Raw genomic sequence first — 17276 nt, 5'->3', positions numbered from 1 at the left:
ACATGCACTGCTATACAGTCGTTTAACAATCATAAAAATTCAAGCACTTTGAAGAAATGCTGTACTTTCAGTTTATGGTAATCTCACGCCAAACATTTTATAACACTTGAGAGCCCTGTTATATTTATAATTTATATATTTTTTGTATGAAACAGCCTATAAAAATGGTACAATATACAAATAGGACACAAAAAATACTATGCAACCGAGGCTAAATTGAATAAGTTACCTGTTGGCACTTCAGTTGTGCTTGAGAATGAGTTTCGTTTAGTTTCAGTGATAATGATAAGACTCCTCCCTTTCGGGTCTTGAAGAATGTTAACCCTTTCATGACTAAATGTTTTCTAGAAAGTCAACTGAGAAGTATGGGTTTTATTACTTCAAAGCTATTGAAGAGGACATTCTAGTAGGTCCTCCTTACAAAAAATAATTCTAAATGTTCAAGAGCTCAAAAGTAAAGAATGTACTTGTAGGGAAATACTGTAACATTTTCAAAATGTCTCATATTTATCTCACCTAATGGTGTACTGATGCTCTTTACAACATACATCCTTGATGAAATGTCTCAGTTCTTACCCATCTCCCCCCCTCTGTATATTTTATATCAATAACACAACAAACCAGTTGGAGAGACACATTCCTGACTGCCATCCCCCCTATACAGTGCAGTATGTGTCCCAGCAGACCTTTTCCATGGTGATCAGTACTAATGTGTAGAAGACCTGTCCGGGAGTAATAGCTCATGCTGGGGAATACTGGAGAGATCCTAGCAGGAGAGGAATACGAAATGGAAGAAATGATCCTGACTTCAACACGACTACTTTCAACAACACAACTACTTCCTCTTCTTTGTACTGATGGATGAAACATGCTACAAAGGTAGAGCTTGAGATAGAAAGGGAGAGGTAGAAACGGACAGAGAAATACAAATAGAGCAGGGAAGAATGTCAAAGATGGTGGTGAATGTGTGTATACCTGCGTAGGGTGTGTATGCCATCTACATTATGAAGCACTATGATGACCTTAATGGTCTTTGCTTTTTTCGTGCAACTTTCCATACAACTGTAGCTTCACGAGATCTCTCCTTGCTAATTTAGTCAGTTAGCAGACACTTATCCAGAGCTAATGACTTTGACTCGGTGGAACTCCCAAGTGAGTTTGGACAGGTGTGTAGAGATTGGCAAAAATGGCCAATGGTTTCAAAGATAGTGCCTTATCACTCATCAAAGTTGCTGCCCTCTATCCCCTTGATGCACTCAACCATGGTTCCCACAAACACCCTGCCAAGTCTTCTCTGCTCTAGTTTAAAGAGTTTACACTGTTAGAGGGCAGAATGACATGATGGAACCCCATTTCCAGTATGCACTGTTGGAAGTATCTGATGTTGAAGTGCTATAAACAGAGACCCAGCTTTGGAGTAACAGTTGAAGCAACTAGGTTACAAGAGACAGGTCGCTCTCTTATGGCAGGGTCCAGATATTGCACGTGGGGGAACTGAAACTACATTTGGAGTTACACATCATGAAAATATTATCCAGGATTTGATCAAAGCTGGTCATAAATACACACATGGACATATTTGTTTATATAATCCAATATAGAAAAACGTGTTCCAAGTGGCGGAAGAACTGAACTTGTCGATCAACTCGGCACTCACACCCAGCCTAAACTCTGCTGCCACCTGGAGGTGTGTGTTGGAAGTTGGAGGCAGTTTCTTATCTCCAGATGCACTTCGGAAATAGAAATCAGCATTTGTACTTCTGTTGGAAGAGAAAACTTGGCCTTTATCATTTTTGAGTTGGAAGAAGGCCACAATCCAAATTGTTTGAGAGATTTATTACAGCCAGCAGCATTACAACCCTAATTACTTTTCAAAATGCTCAGCTATCGCCTCTCTGTACACACATATCAGTTGACATTCTGAGCAACGACAGAGCAAAGGACAAAGTATGTAAGTAGGAATGTATTCATCCCATTTTTCAAACCTTCAATTTTCCAATTTTTCTATTTTTTAAAGAAACTTTTGTATTCTTATCATCAAGGTCTAGCTTGACTTTTTACTAGACCTGGCAAAGTCAATCATACGTTCTTTTTTTAAAGATATAAATTTATTCATTTTGCAATGTTTTCGGTGTTTTCAGTTTTTCGATGTTTAAACTTTTTTTTTTTTCAAACTTTTTCTTCGGTGAAGCAGGTTTCAATGATTTCCATTACCTGAAACAGGAACACGAATTAGCAGCACATCAACGCCAAGATATGAAATCATCAAAACATCAGCATAATTTACATGTTTGTAGTTATTAGTATTACACATTCCCATACATAATTCATGAGTAAGTAACTACTGAGTAGCTGTACTTCCTCAACACACCTCGTCTTAGACGCTGGGGACTCCAGCGGGGTTGGTAGTTTTCTGTGCAGCCTCTTTGGCCTGGTGGGCCTGCAGCACAGCAACAGCCTCGTCGACCTGAGGGGAGGAGCAACAAGGATGTGTTACACACCAGCAGAACCACAGTCACCAGGCAGAGAAGGGGGACCATGGTGAGGTGGTGACTCACCTTGGAGCGCAGTGACTCAGGGGACTCCAGCATGTGGAGTAGCTCAGAGTTGTCAATCTCCAGCAGCATACCAGTGATCTTCCCAGCCAGGCTAGGGTGCATGTTCTGGATCAGGGGGAACAGACGCTCACCTAGGAGGGGGACAGGGGGGTGCTGCGCTTAGAACCAGACACTGAGAACCACTATGTTCTAGAATGAGAATCTGTAGGACACACCAGCAGAGAAGGAGAGGGTGCAGTGTTTCCAAACCAAGTGTGGAGAGCAAGAACTAAAGAGAAGCTTGTCATTCACCCAAACTGTAAGGGATTCTAACTAGAGGTCAAGGTGACTTTGAGACAGAGAGGAGAGGGAACAGTGCCCAGTCCACCAGCTGTAGATAGGACCTTGTACAGTCTGAGGCATGGAAAGGGGGGTGTGCTAGTGGGAGGCCAGTCTCACCCAGCATCTGCTTCTGTTCCTGAGGAGGGGCAGCAGCCAACATGGAGGCAGTCAGGGGCTCCTGGCCTTGGACATGGACAGCCGGCTGCATGGGGGAAACGGACATCAGTCACCTTACAAGCAACACATGACTACCCAGAGGCCACGTCCCCTGAAGAGGTTCTACTGTTTAACAAGTCTTGCAATGTCAGATTCTCAATCAGATGCCTTAAAGGGACAGTCCAGAGTTGACGTTCTGTGTGTGTGCGTGCAGGGGGGAGGGGGGGGGGGTACCTGCTGCATGGCGACCTGCGGCTGAGAGGCCATGTGCTGCTGGGGGTTGCGGACGCCGGCGGCGTACTTGTACTGGGGCATGGCACGCACGGGGGCCGGGGCCGCAGACGCACCGGCGGGACGCTGGCCCAGAGCCTGGGTGGCTGAGGAGGCGCACAGGAAGTCAAACAGGAAGTCAGGATCACACCCATACAACATTAAAAGGGCAACAACATTTTGCCCATCGTGGAATTTAGTCGACCATTACGGAAATCGACTTTGATCCTGCGTTTCCTATTCTCGGAGGAAGCGAAGCACCAAAACGGAGGGTGAAAAGCTGCCGTCTTTTAGGCCGTGCTGTCTGGCTTCCGGAAGTCTCGCACTCACCCATGCGCTGGGAGGTCATCATGCGTGGCACCTGGGAGGTGGTGGGCCGCATGGCGTTGAAGGTCTGCGGGCGTGGCGCGGACGGACGCATAGCGTTGGGCATGTTCTGGAAGTCTGGAGCCGGAGGGGGGGGGGGGGGGAGAGAGGGGGGTGGATGACACAGGCGGACACAGCTAAGGGGATCAGGTACTGACCAGCCTATGGGGTCAAAGGCTTTTCTGGAAACACCTTTCGGTGCTACTGGCCTGGTTCAAGTTTGGTCTATGATAACTGTGTTGGAGGTATTGTATCAAAAGGCTGGATATCATGTCATCATACTTAGCAAAACCAAGTGAAAATGTGCAACATACATGTAGGTAAGGAATGATATTAATCAATTCTGCAAGTAAACTGTCGACACGACCCCCCTACGCCACAGCCAGTATATTAGTGGTCCTGTATGGGTGTGTGAGTGTCCCGTTCTCTGTACTCACGTTGAGGTCGGACTCCCTGGGTGGCCCAGCGAGGGCTGGGTCTGAGCTGGGCCAGCTGGTTGGCTGAGTAGTAAGCAGCACGGTTCTGGGCCTGAGAAGAACCAAGAGGTATCGTTACCATTCTGGTCCAGAAGGTTCTTTTAACATGCCTTTCCTTCCCAATGCTGTTATGCTGGATCTGTGCTTTGACATTTAGTCAAGGCGTGGACACTGTGTCTGTCATCCAGCCCTGAGGGTTCAGTTCCTCAGTAGACAGATGTGGGGATGGTCCTCTACCTGCGGGATGGCAGCCATGAAGTAGCCTGAGGGCGGGGCGGGCTGGTAGGGGTTGATGACCGGGTTGGGTACGGCTCGGACGGTGGCCATCCTCTGCATGTACTGGTTGGTGAGGTGAGCCTGGCGCTCCTCCTTGCGCTGGGCCAGCGCCACGTACAGGGGCTTGGTGGCCACGATGCGGCCGTTCATCTCCGTCACCGCCTTGGTGGCCTCTTCGGGGGACGAGAAACAGACAAAGCCGAAGCCCTTGCTGCGGCCGCCCTCCATCATGACCTAGAGACACGAGAGAGACGCCATCTTGAATCCGTCCACTTCCAATTTGGAACACTTTCTATACAAAACCTTTGGTAAAAACAAAAACAAAAAAAACATCAACTAACAAAACAACTAACAATTCCCAGGTGTGGACTGGTATCCAGGAAGGGCTACCTTAGCGCTGGTGATGGTGCCGAAGGGAGTGAACTCCTTGCGGAGTCGCTCGTCGTCCAGCCCGTCATCGAGGTTCTTCACGTACAGGTTGACGCCCTGGTAGCGGGTCATTCGGTCCTGTTTCATCTGCTCAAACTTGCGCTTCAGCTCGTTCTGCCGCTCGCCCTTCTTCTGGGCGCGGCCCACGTACACCTGGCGCCCGTTAAGCTCCTTGCCGTTCATGTCGTCCACGGCCTGGGGCGAGGAGAGACGCCACAGGGCTTCTAAACGACACGCCGCTCAAGACATTCAGACAGCCCCCGCGCTCGCGAGGAGCCGGCGGAGCGACGGAGGAACGCTCACTGACCTTCTGGGCGTCCTCGTGCCTCTCGAAGCTGACGAAGCCGAAGCCCTTGGACTTCCCGCCGTCGTCCGTCATGACGCGGATGCTCAGGGCGGGTCCTGCACCGACACAACATCAGACCTGTCATACGGTGTAATCCTCCCCTCCCCCCCCCCCCCCTCAATGCCAAAACACAGCCCTATTGTACAGCGCAGTGCCGCCGGATAAACAATCACCGTATTTGTTGAACATCTCTCTCAGTTTCTCGTCATCCATGTCGTCTCCAAAGTTCTTGATGTAGACGTTGGTGAACTCCCGGGCACGGGCACCGAGTTCAGCCTCGCGTTCCTTGCGAGACTTGAATCGGCCCACAAACCTATAGCGTCGGTGGTTACAAAGCAGCGTTACTAAAAACAGCATGTGCTTAGATCAGCTGACCCCATCCAGGTTTGGAGGGCAACAGCAAAAGGTCACTCAGGGTGTTTCCGCCATAGGATAGTTAATGATACAGATCATGACGATACATATTAAAACGGTTTCGTTCGCCTGGTAACTGGTTTTCTATATTACAACCACAAAGTTAGTTGATATTATTCCCACACTATTAGTAGGGTGATGCTGTTAAACACTTAAACACCACGCATCAACATGGGCCCACAACGGCCAAATGGTTAAACCTGTTTAAACTGGCGAGTACGGGAAAAAAGAGAACAAATAACATCCCACTTACACTTTTCTGTCATTGAGCAACATGCCGTTCATTTTCTCAATGGCCCTCTCTGCAGCCTCCTGAGTCTCAAAGTGCACAAAGCCGTAGCCCTTTGAGCCATTCTCATCACAAACCACCTTGGGGAGAGGACATGTGTTGAGTGTTAAAGCAAAAACCATGCAAGTCAAGGTGGCTGTCCAGATTTACCACCCGGTGATTTATTGTATATGCATCGTTGTTTTAACATGCTTCAGAACTATTAGGCACACAATCACTCGCAAAATGCACTCAAGTACACGCAGAGAAACACGTTCCCCAGAGCAGTGTTTTTCCTACCTTGCAGGATAAGATGTTCCCGAAAGCAGAGAATGTGTCGTAGAGGGCTTTGTTATCGATGGACTTGTCCAGGTTCTTGATGAAAATGTTTCCCACTCCGCTTTTCCGTAGGGAGGGGTCCCTTTGAGACCACATTATACGGAGCGGTCTTCCCTTGATGACGTCAAAATTCATGGTGTCCAGGGCACGCTCGGCTGAAAAAGAGAGGCGACACCATCAGCCACACCCCCAGGTGGTAATTCTCTGGCGTCTCGGTTAGGAAAATAGTGGCAATTGCAATGACATTATGCCAATCAATGAGAGACCGTACTTTACTACAGCAGAATAAAGAAAATGCTTAATGCATCTTTGCAGCTAATGCTTAATCTTTCAGCTGGTCGCTACAATAAAATACGCTATTGGTCAATAGGGGGTGGGTCTTCGAGCCCGCAAAATGGCTAGAAATCGTGAAACCACGATTCATCAGATCAAACATTCAATGGTCTGACCCGTTTTTGTACAACTCATATTCTATTGCACGTTTAAGAATCGTGGCAAGGACTATCGCCACATTAAATAGCTTGCTTGACATCCTTTGAATTAATTAACCGGTGAAGACAACCAAGGTTTGCTGAAGGAAAATGGCTTACCGTCAGCTGGCTGTTGGAAATTAACGTATGCATATCCAAGAGACCGGCGAGTGATCATGTCTCTGCATACTCGGATTGATAGAATCGGCCCGGCTGGGCTGAATTTCTCGTACAGCATGGCTTCAGTAACATCTTGGTGTAGGTCGCCCACGTACAGAGAGGCCATGGGGTAACTAGGCGCGCTAGGATTCATGCTTGATGAGGACGGACCGTGCACTAGAGCGGCACCGCACGAGGGTAGCAAATATCCAACTAGGAGAAAATAAGATCGCTATCTAGCTGTCTGACAACCAAAGCCCCGGGTCTCTGCAAACCGAGACAGATGATTCCGGTGAAAACTTCAATGTCCTTTGTTCCGTTTTCTTGAAGGTTTCGGTACTGCACGCAAGACGAGGACAGAAACGTGGGCCAGACTAGTTCTGGGTAGCTAACGATTCGGACAATATGGCCTTGCTACGCTAATGCAGATAATACACCGCCTGTATTCTTTCACAACGTTGTGGCAAGCTACCGTTACAACAAATAATTATATATCGACAAATACAATAAAAAGTGCAAATTTTAACAGCACAAGCTGGCAACAATATTCGTTGGCTAAGCACCACACGCTTTCAAAAATGTCGGCAAAATTGCTAAAGCTAACTTGATTAGCACTATCGTCGTCTTCCTTTGCGTCTTGTTCACGTTGGCTTGAAAATCAAATCCTGCTTCACCGATTACTTTTTCTTACAAAAATAATGTTTATGTCAATAGTCTAGCCTTTGATGTTTCTCATAATAATAATAAAATGTGTGCCGAGACTAGCTCCGGTGCACACTCTACGCAGACGAATAACAGGAATGAAATGTCATGTGGATGGAATGCCGAGTCTACACCGCGACGCTGGGCGACGACTATGACGTCACGTTTGGTTTAGTTGTAGACATGTGCTGCTTTGGAAAACCAAAAAGCCAATATCTGTATTGAACATTATGATCAAATCTTAAATTCTCCTGTTTTCAATGTAATTATGATATCTGTATAACACATTACTATGCTATGCTGTTTGGTTATGTATTTTTTGTTATTATTAAAAGAAGGAAAACAAGTGCTTCTTTGGATAAATACGATTAGTCTTTATGAGTACATTACATTCACCCTATAGCTGGGCGCCTACCATTCCTTGTGTGTAAACCAAACATCATTCTCTGGAGTTCATAGAGGCACACAATTAAATGCCTCCAATGCATTTTCACAAATACAATATATTAATCAGTGTATAGGCTACTATCCGGAAAATGTTTCCCTTGAGATTACTTTCAATGCAATCTCGTCTCGGAAAAACGAAGTGATTCTGTAGTATGTTTTTAAAATGAATGATTGATAAATGAAATCCCACTTCCACACTGGACCAAATACTTTCGTGTTAAAAAGAACGTCTCGGTATCAACAGCAGGGGGGGCAGTTGAGTAAAAGCATATATACAACTACACCATGTCAGATGTCATCATATAAAATATATCACATTCTTCACCTAAAACGTGTATTATACCTGCATGCATATACAATATAAGAAAAATCATTGTGTAAATGTCAGAGTTAACCAGTACCACTGTTCACGCATCTACCACTGTATGATAAGAAAAGCACAAGACATCAAGGTACAATGGCTGCTCTTATAGCCCGGGACCCAGCAAACCTTGATAGGTGTGAAACGATGTTAATAGGGCCCCATGCATATCAGTACTACCAGGGAGACCTGTATTGAGGTCATGAGGACACCTCAAGCTAAGGATAGTACTCTCTTGGCCCCTGATTTCTTTTTGTCTTGTATTAGCCAGCATTATCTGTACTCCTGCTTACATTTCTGTCAAGTTAGTTCTGTGTGTCTTCTATGATCATCTGCACCATGGACTAACTCAGTAAATGGCCAATATCGAAAAAATCTATAAATGTATTTTAAATCTGTTTCTGCAAGTTAGACGTTTCCTACACATGATATTTAAATAGGTCTTATTTACTCTTCATTTCTAAGAGAAAGCTGGGAGGCTCAGATCCCTTCTACATCCTGGATTCGACAGGCAGGCAGACACCTGATACTGCGTGGGTCTGTTGGGCCATGCTGAAACACAAAGCAACCTTCCCTCCTTCATCCCCAGAGGAAATCCTTGATCTGATCATGCTGGTATCAGCTGTATAGAGAAGTGCATACACCTATCCATTGAAGGAAGAGTGAGGGCTTTGTGTATGATGAGATACTAGTTTCTCCCTCTTCACTGCTCCAGGGGCAGGGCACACCTCACATAGTTTGAAGGGAAGATGTTGAATTGGGGGTTTCAGGCTTTAATATGAAGAGGCACCATACACACTTTCCATGACAAAGGCATCACCTGACCACTGGGAGTGTGGCTCAGCCTGTGGGGGGTCGAGGTGTAAATGAACGGAACCGTTAACTGCTCAGGGCAGCGGCCAGGAGAGTTGATGGGCTTCTTTCTGCCTCCACCCCTCTTGATTCAAGTCTCATCCAGACAGTGATTCAGATTCATTTAGACGTAAACTCTCTTTGCTGTGCCTCATCATGTCCTGAGTGGTCATGGCACACTGCCACATGGCTTAGGAGCAGCAGACACTCATGCTGTGATTTACAGTAACAACTCCCTCTAAAAACATAATACAAATAAATGATAATACATGTTCAAGCCGTAACTTAATTAAAACAGGCAACATTCACTTTAAATTAACTTTTTATTCCACATACATGAAATAACATATTTCCCTCCAAATAACAGTTATGCTTGGGTGTTCGGTATGAAAATTCCAAAGACATGAACAAAGCAAGCCAGCCCATCAACAGTCTGCCCCCCCTTTTCCCATTCACCACCCTTATAGCCACATGCAGTTCAGGCAAGTATCAAAAGAAAGGGAAAAAAACAAACAAAAAAACCCCCAAAAGAAAAAAAAATAAACCTTAATGGGAAAAGCATCAACTAGATAAGCACATGGGATCTAGTTTCAGTGTCCTGCTCGTTACACAGCGACAGCATTAAGCCTGTGTGCTCTTTGTTCTCGAGAGATTTTCTAGACCTCGTAATTGATACATAGAAATACAAATGCAGGTCACCCAAATTGAGGAATAAGAAACTTGGAACAGTACATGGAATGTAACCTTTTGTTTCATGGCGACCATGCCTACCATCGACAGCCTCCTCTCCCACTGCTGCACGAGCCAGCTGTCAGTTCAAAAGCTACACACTAAACCTGCTGCCTCCACATTTCAGGTCGGACTGACGTCGTGAACCACAGATGTACCAAGTAATGGCGGCTGTCAAGCACAATACCGTCTAGATGAATATACCTACAGTATAACCGTTTGAAAACGGAACTTGCCACATTGCACGAGTTGAGAATTTACCCCACCCACAGTACATACGCAACACACCCTATATCGTTTCCCCGACATTTAACAATATCAGCAGCCCCCTCGGACACCACACGCCCCCTCCCCCCCACCCCCCATCCACCTCCCCCCCACCCTAACGAAGCCCCCTCCCCCCCCCACACGTACTACAACCGAGGAATAAACCTAGACGAGGTGTGACACAGGTCGATGGGACATGGAACTAAAAAAAGATAGAAGAGAAGCTGGACGTTGATGACGAGGTGGTCTCAAGTGTTGATGATGAGCCAGGGTGATGACAGGCAGCCGACGACCCCACACGGGGCCCGCTCATTCTCTGGTCTCCTCAGTGTCCTCGCCGTCCCCCTGGTTATCTGAGGTCCACAGCTGGAGGAGGAAGAGAAGGGGGACATGCGTTAGGAGACATACTGTATTCAAACTGTTCCCCGCCACTGTCAACTCTATCCACTTCATGAAACGTGGTTCATGAGGGAGCTCATTCTGCCGTCCATAGCTCGCATGCGAGCTTCTCGTCATCGCACTCACTGTCAAATTGTCTCTCAGTAGCTGCATGATCAGTGTGCTGTCTTTGTACGACTCTTCACTTAGGTTATCGAGCTCTGCGATGGCGTCGTCGAAGGCCTGTGAGAAACGCAAAGACAGGAAAAAAAAAGCCAGACGTTAGGGACAAACACTACCCCCTCCTCCCGCCGCCGTGACAAACACTCCGGCGGGCCAGTCACACAGCACGTGGAAAGATCAGTCGCGAGTTTAAAAACGGAATGAAAGCCTTATCTGGTCCCCACCGTCTTGGCCAGTTTGCAGGCCTTCTCGGGAGAGTTGAGGATCTCGTAGTAGAACACGGAGAAGTTGAGGGCGAGGCCCAGGCGGATGGGGTGGGTGGGCTTCATGTGCTCCTTGCTGATGTCAAACGCCTCCTTGTAGGCGTCCTGGGACTTGCTGATGATCTCTGCGGGGAAGGAGCACACCGACGGGTCACACCGAGAAGCCGGGGCATGCCGTGCGTGTTGTATGTGTGCTTGCGAGGCGAGGGTAACGTGTGTGCATCTGGTGCCTTTGCGATGAGTCATGCGTCGGCTATGCGCGAGGACACGCCTCTGTCAGGCGGTGCTGGGCCCTGCAGTTTCTGGGGCGTGGCAGGGCACACATGCCAGGGGTTCAAGATCAAACATGGGGAGATCCAGGACTCAAAAAAAAAAATGCTCTGGAACCGTTTTCAGATCCTAACACTTAAAAACTACCTTGGGGGGGGGGGGGAGACTGACTGACTTGACAGACACTACAAATAACGATTGTTAGTAAAGCAAAGAGCTCCTCCGTGTTCCAAGTTCTACTCCTGTCACTCAGTCATGCAGTAGCGAGGAACGAGGCAGAGCCACAAGTCAGCACCTGTTTTAAGGCCTTAGCTCTACCAGGAAGTCTACTTGCTGTAGCCCAGCCCACAGAAAAGGCTGGGGCTGGCCGCTCCTCTACCCATCCACCCCCCCTCTCCTGCTTCTCTTCATTGTGGTGAAACGACATCCATCCATTCCACATGAGAACACAGCTTCTGCAAATCCAGCACACGAGCTTCCACAGAGCAATATCCTGTGGTGTTTTGGGGCAGTGTCAAAGTCTGAGGAGGAGAAGAAGCAGGAAACCCCACATCCAGCCTGTACTAAACTTAGACCAAACATGTTACGTGACTTTTCATGAATGGTGTGTGCCAGACAGTAAAAAGAGAAAGAAGCTGACCAACAAGGAAGCAGAAGCAAAATCAACTCTGCAATGACAAAACACACACTTCCTCTGTCTCTCTTACAATAGATGCAGATACCGTCAGAGACATTACTAGTAACCGGTTCTCTGGTGGACTATGTCAAAAGCCACTAGTCCTGGGCTGCGTTTCCCTAATAACGATGGATCTTAGCTGTTAGGAGGGTTTTCTACGAGCAAAGTAACGAACCGTTGTCATGTCTTACGTGCGTTTCCAGAAGAATCCTCGTAAGGAGTAATCTATGAGCATTTTCAAGAGCCTCTTTAGCTACAATGGCTTCGGGAGACGACCCGTAAAACTCAAATCCATGGGGCAGGAGGGCCGTGAGAGGGGCCAGTAGCAGGGCTTACCAAGCTTCTCGTCTCCGAGGGCCACCTCGGCTAAATAGCGGTAGTAATCTCCCTTCATCTTTAGGTAGAAGACTTGGCTCTCCTTGGGAACGGCATTGGGGATCAGGAACTTGTCCAGAAGATCCTGAGGATAAAAAAAAACACCACCACATGGTTTGTTACTTGACTTACTTTCTAGTCGCCTTGCGTCCTAGGTTAGACGTGGAGACAATTGGCGAGCTGTATCAATCCAAATCCATGTTGATCTGTCTTTTGAATGTATTGTTCCCCATGAAAATGCTTATGTACTTAGACTGGAAAATTCCTTCTCTTAAGCAATTCTCAGTCCACACACACACTAACTGACTAGCTGCTGGCTACTCTCAGGCTAGATAAGGCTACCTCTGATAGCCCAGGGCTACAGGCCCGGGAATGTTCCCAGGCCACATCACAGATGCTTCAGAGACCACTGAGCGGAGCGGGGGAGGACGGGCTGAACTCCTGATGAGCTCCACTAGTTGAAGTAGGTCAGAGAAAAGGGAAGGATGAGAGAGGGGGAAAAAGAGGGAGGAAGAGAGAAAGGGAGAGAAAGAGGGTCAGAAAGACAGCGATAAGAAACAAAATACTGGTTTCAAGCTCGGCTAGCCTAACTGACACACCATGCTAAAGATCTGGAACCCCAAACCACCAGCACTGCATGAGAACCCACCCCAGCGGAACGTGCCGCAAGACAAAGCTACACATTTAAATCGCCATCTTGCTGAAATGTTGTCAGTCGGGGTTTTCGTTGACGGCTTTTCTGAGGTACTGGCCTTGGGGAGGGGTGGTCAGAGGAGAAGTCAGGCTAGCAAGCAAACCAGATTCCATCCACCCTCACACAGACACTGCAAGGGACAGCCAAGGCTTAGTCATGCGCCACTCACGCAAAACAGACAGTGGATTCGTCAATCTGCGCAACAAATCCCGCCCGCCGCTGATTGAGCCCCCCCCCCCCCGGGGATAGTGACAGTGACCTCGTCCTCCCTGCTCTACTCATCTCCTCCCCTCCCTTTCTCCTCCTCCCCCATCTCCTCCTCCACTCAACGTGCCAGAGTGTAGCTAAGCTACCCCTCCCTCTCCCACCTCTTGCGGGTGTGTGTGTGTATATACGTACCTACCCTCCCCCATTTTCCCCCCTCTATTTTCTCTCAGCATGCCTACGAGTAACAAAGGCCTCCCCCTCTTCCCCTCTTCCAACAGCATGCCTCCCACTTCCCCTCTCTTCCTCCCCCGTTCCCCAGGCGTGTCCGTTCCTACGCGAGGTGGAGGTCACTGGCCCAGAACGGCAACTCAGCTGCTGTCATTATGGGATTAGAGCCCAGTGACTCACCAGAACAGGCCAGATGAAGCACAGCCTCCACCACTCGGGTCCCCAGCTCCAGGCTGCTGCATCACAACCACCCACCCACCCTACTGGACTCTGATGAAAGACTAGCCCAGCCCGTAGTACTCCACAGGACCTGCTAGCACCACAGGCTCCTGTAGTTCCACTGTTCAGAGGCATCCCAACACCTACACAACCTCAGGCCTGGAAGACCTGCATGCAGGGGAAGGGAGGGTCTGGTGGCCGTGAGACCAACCAAGCTCCTCGGTGTTAGAAGTTATAGGTTACTCCTGTCACTCAGTCATGCAGTAGTGAGAAACGAGGCAGAGCCACAAGTCAGCACCTGTTTTAAGGCCTTAGCTCTACCAGGAAGTCTACTTGCTGTAGCCCAGCCCACAGAAAAGGTGTCCGGGGCTGGCCGCTCCTCTACCCGTCCACCCCCTCTTCATTGTGGTGAAACAACATCCATACATTCCACATGAGAACACAGCTTCTGCAAATCCAGCAGACGAGCTTCCACAGAGCAATATCCTGTGGTGTTTTGGGGCGGTGTCAAAGTCTGAGGAGAAGAAAAAGTAGGAAATGCCACATACAGCCTGTACTAAACATAGACCAAACATATGACTTGAGTGATTTCATGATTGGTGTGTGCCAGACAGTATAAGAGAAATAAACTTGACTGATGAGGAAGCAGAAGGGAAATCGATTCTGCAATGACGAAACACGCATGGGCTCCAATCCCAAATCTGACTAGCAACACAGGATGAGCGGCACCAGCCGGGCTGTCGGAAACCATTCTCCTGCTTTGTACTAGATCCTCCATTGCATTCTTCCCATAGTCCTACTAACTACACTTCTATTAACTGACTGGACGCACCAGCTGGATCTACTAACCCAACCAAGAAGTCTCCATTGCCATAAGAGAGGGCAGTCAAAATGGGCATTTCAGGATAATAGAACTAGCCTTGTACAGGGGGAAGGACCCCTTCCCCTTACATGAATACTAAAAGAAGAAGATGCCATGGTTACTTTAAGATGGATCACCGTCTTTTTTTAAAGACTGCCCTGGTCTCCTACAACTACACAGGTGTGTGTGTGGTGAGGAGACCAGATGGTTGTTTCTGGACAGACTTGAACCCCCTGCCAGGAGCTCACCTGTGACACCTCTCCCTCCCTAGCCTCCTTTCTCCACAACCAGGGCAAACGGGATGAGGACTGCAGTAATGAGCTCGGCTCAAAGAGGCCCTTGCTCATGGCTGACGATTAGAGCAAGCACGCCCAGCTTATTTGGATTACCGTCAAACTACTTAACATGCAGTCCTGGGTGAGAGAGGGAGAGGGCGTTTTAGTGAAGGGCCCCAGCACCACTGTCCTCATGTCTAGATACATATGGACCGAAAACCAACAAATCACTTATGATGGCGAAAAACATGCAAAGACATTTAGTGAGGATGGGGCAGATAGTGTTCTTACGCCAGATTCAAGCAATCACAATTAGCATAAGCGGTGTTGAGAAACACGTGCCCTTCATGGTTCCGTCCGTCTTTTCTCTAAAGACCCCCAAAAGTGAGAACCCCCCCCCATATTACCAGCACGTCGTTGCAGATGTCCTTCAGCTCCTTCTCAATCTCCTCCTTGTACCCCTTGGACAACGCCTGCTTCTTCTCTTCGTCGGTCTTCTGCTCGATGCTACACACCACCCTCCAGGAGGAGCGCCGAGCCCCCACCACGTTCTTGTAGGCCACCGACAGCAGGTTGCGCTCCTCGTTGGAGAGCTCGTTGCCCTCCTCCGTCACGGCCTTCATTTGGGCCGCCATGTCATCGTAGCGCTCCGCCTGCTCCGCCAGCTTGGCCATCTGGACCCGCTCCTTCAGCACCACCTCGGTCATGGCTACTCAGGACTGGGGAGGGAGGTAGGGGAGGGGGACAGGTCAGGAATCATCCATGGCCAGGTATTGCTATAGTGTGCGGTGGATGGGGGAGTTTGTGGTCCTAGGGCATAGCTACTCAGCTGATACATTCAGTGCTCACTCGAACACCAAAACAAATGCACCCTCTGCAAAGGATCAATAAGCTCTCTGGGTTCGCTGTTCCCCATGCAGGATGGCCCCCAGGCCTTTGACAGCACAGATTTTTTTTTACCATGTTCAATCAATCCCGTTTTTCCATTCGCGCATGTTGCAAGGCCTACTCGTACTGTTTTCGACATGTCAATACAAAAGGCGCCAATTATTTCGTGGACAAGTCGCGATTACTTTTCATTCAGTGAGAATGGAATTCTGTCAGTTATGCAATAATAGGTGTGACTACTAGGATTCCTTTACTACTAGCTTCGCGCGCTGATGTGCCACACCCATATGTACCTGTTAATATGATTAGCTTGCTTGCCAGTCATGATAACTATAGAGGTTATATTATCTACTGATCTACTCGGTTACTAACTACAAGTTATTTACGTGAAAGACGATAACTTATGGATTCTGTAACTAGGCCTGTGCTACATTTTTGTCGATGAAGCCGGGGGCACATGCTACCATGAACATGGGCTGATCCGGAAATCCTTAACTATCTAGCTAACTACACGCTATGAGTTCGAGATCAGTGAGATCAAAATGCTAGTTGTTGCAGGCGTTACGGTTATTTAATTGGATACAAGAATGTAGACCAAATCTAATTTTGGATATTAGCTAGTGAAAGCAACGAACATTCAATTTTTTTCCTCCGGTATGGACTATTTGCTGGAAAATAAATATTTCATTTGTACCAATTCGTTAGTGTTCAGTTGATTGTAATGTTACTATTTTTTTTAGGCAGAAAATAGACACTAAATGGTCAAATCAATTCCAATATAGGGTATCATTAAGATAATAATTTTCAAAGATAGCCAGTTCACATCTTGTTGTGTCCAGCAAATAGACTGAACCTTCTCTTCCTCGTGACATGCAATAAGGCGGCGGCCTCGTTTTACTGCGAAACATACTCATGTTGGGCTAGTAAATTAGCTTACCGTCTGTATATACATACTGTACGTTCCCCGAGAAAAGCAATCACGTTTCAAACCCTCTACAGTTATTAAGAACAGTCTGACACATAAAACCATTCATGAGCACAATTCTAAAATCGCGGATACGGCAAATTCCTGAAACGTTCAGTGATGGAAACATTTCGGACGTTAGATGATTAAACCAGCCCCTTGCACTTGACACTTCGTCATACGAATAGCTGCTACTCGATTTAAAGACCAGCAATACAGGGTAGCTTTCATCTTTGAATTTGAGGTTTATTCCAGGAATGAGACTAAACCCAAACCGACGTGACTGGCACTACAGTAGCAGCTAAGCTAGCTAGTTAGCGAGCTATTGTTCTTGTCAATCTCTAGCCAGCCAACGTTACCAAAAGACGTCTAGTATAGCTTCTCAAAACCCAAATAAATACTTTGCGAATATCGCTTACAGACACAGATGATACAAATAATATTTTAAAAGTGCATTTGTCTGCCTTGCTTACCTGAGTGCTAAGAGATAGTGGTGTTCTTGATCTAGCTAGCTAGTCAACGGTACAACGCCTTCTCTTCGCTATCAGTTCTTCTGAATGTGATCCACGGGGTTTCCTCACACTCACA

General features: G+C 47.5%; 2 protein-coding genes across 3 annotated transcripts; both read right to left on the bottom strand.

The window, feature by feature from the left end:
• Window positions 1–1820: 1820 nt before the first annotated feature.
• Window positions 1821–7666, bottom strand: pabpc1a (poly(A) binding protein, cytoplasmic 1a). 2 transcript variants are annotated; one of them, XM_067237844.1, is made up of 14 exons: window positions 6810–7659; window positions 6181–6374; window positions 5866–5981; window positions 5372–5511; window positions 5160–5254; window positions 4814–5047; window positions 4385–4657; window positions 4109–4199; window positions 3636–3749; window positions 3270–3412; window positions 2997–3081; window positions 2559–2689; window positions 2372–2467; window positions 1821–2214 (listed from the first exon to the last, which is right to left on the bottom strand). In XM_067237844.1, exons 1-13 carry the CDS (start codon window positions 7000–7002, stop codon window positions 2378–2380), a joined length of 1899 nt encoding a protein of 632 aa, XP_067093945.1. In that variant the 5' UTR covers window positions 7003–7659; the 3' UTR covers window positions 1821–2214; window positions 2372–2377. The 2 variants fall into 2 exon arrangements, with proteins under 2 accessions (XP_067093945.1, XP_067093946.1); XM_067237845.1 differs by lacking the exons at window positions 1821–2214; window positions 2372–2467; window positions 2559–2689; ... (2 more) ...; window positions 3636–3749; window positions 4109–4199 and having other exon boundaries at window positions 4592–4726; window positions 6810–7666.
• Window positions 7667–10376: 2710 nt separating this feature from the next.
• LOC136944017 (14-3-3-like protein) lies at window positions 10377–17276 on the bottom strand. The gene is made up of 6 exons (XM_067237555.1): window positions 17162–17276; window positions 15244–15555; window positions 12313–12436; window positions 10992–11155; window positions 10732–10827; window positions 10377–10572 (listed from the first exon to the last, which is right to left on the bottom strand). Exons 2-6 carry the CDS (start codon window positions 15541–15543, stop codon window positions 10516–10518), a joined length of 741 nt encoding a protein of 246 aa, XP_067093656.1. The 5' UTR covers window positions 15544–15555; window positions 17162–17276; the 3' UTR covers window positions 10377–10515.

Source organism: Osmerus mordax, chromosome 6 (assembly GCF_038355195.1).
Source record: "Osmerus mordax isolate fOsmMor3 chromosome 6, fOsmMor3.pri, whole genome shotgun sequence".
NCBI lineage: Eukaryota > Metazoa > Chordata > Actinopteri > Osmeriformes > Osmeridae > Osmerus > Osmerus mordax.
Note: the sequence above shows the minus strand (reverse complement) of the source record. Positions and strands in the feature narration are given on the sequence as shown.

Excerpts from the sequence above, each read along its gene's own strand:
- LOC136944017 (XM_067237555.1), bottom strand. The coding sequence starts at position 15,543 with ATGACCGAGGTGGTGCTGAAGGAGCGGGTCCAGATGGCCAAGCTGGCG. Across the intron at positions 11,156-12,312 it reads CCTCGGAGACGAGAAGCTTG|AGATCATCAGCAAGTCCCAG; the intron begins GTAAGCCCTGCT and ends CCTTCCCCGCAG. Across the intron at positions 10,828-10,991 it reads CCTGCAAACTGGCCAAGACG|GCCTTCGACGACGCCATCGC; the intron begins GTGGGGACCAGA and ends CGTTTCTCACAG.
- pabpc1a (XM_067237844.1), bottom strand. The coding sequence starts at position 7,002 with ATGAATCCTAGCGCGCCTAGTTACCCCATGGCCTCTCTGTACGTGGGC. Across the intron at positions 5,255-5,371 it reads AGAGATGTTCAACAAATACG|GACCCGCCCTGAGCATCCGC; the intron begins GTGATTGTTTAT and ends GTGTCGGTGCAG. Across the intron at positions 3,082-3,269 it reads CGCAGGTCGCCATGCAGCAG|CCGGCTGTCCATGTCCAAGG; the intron begins GTACCCCCCCCC and ends TCCCCCATGCAG.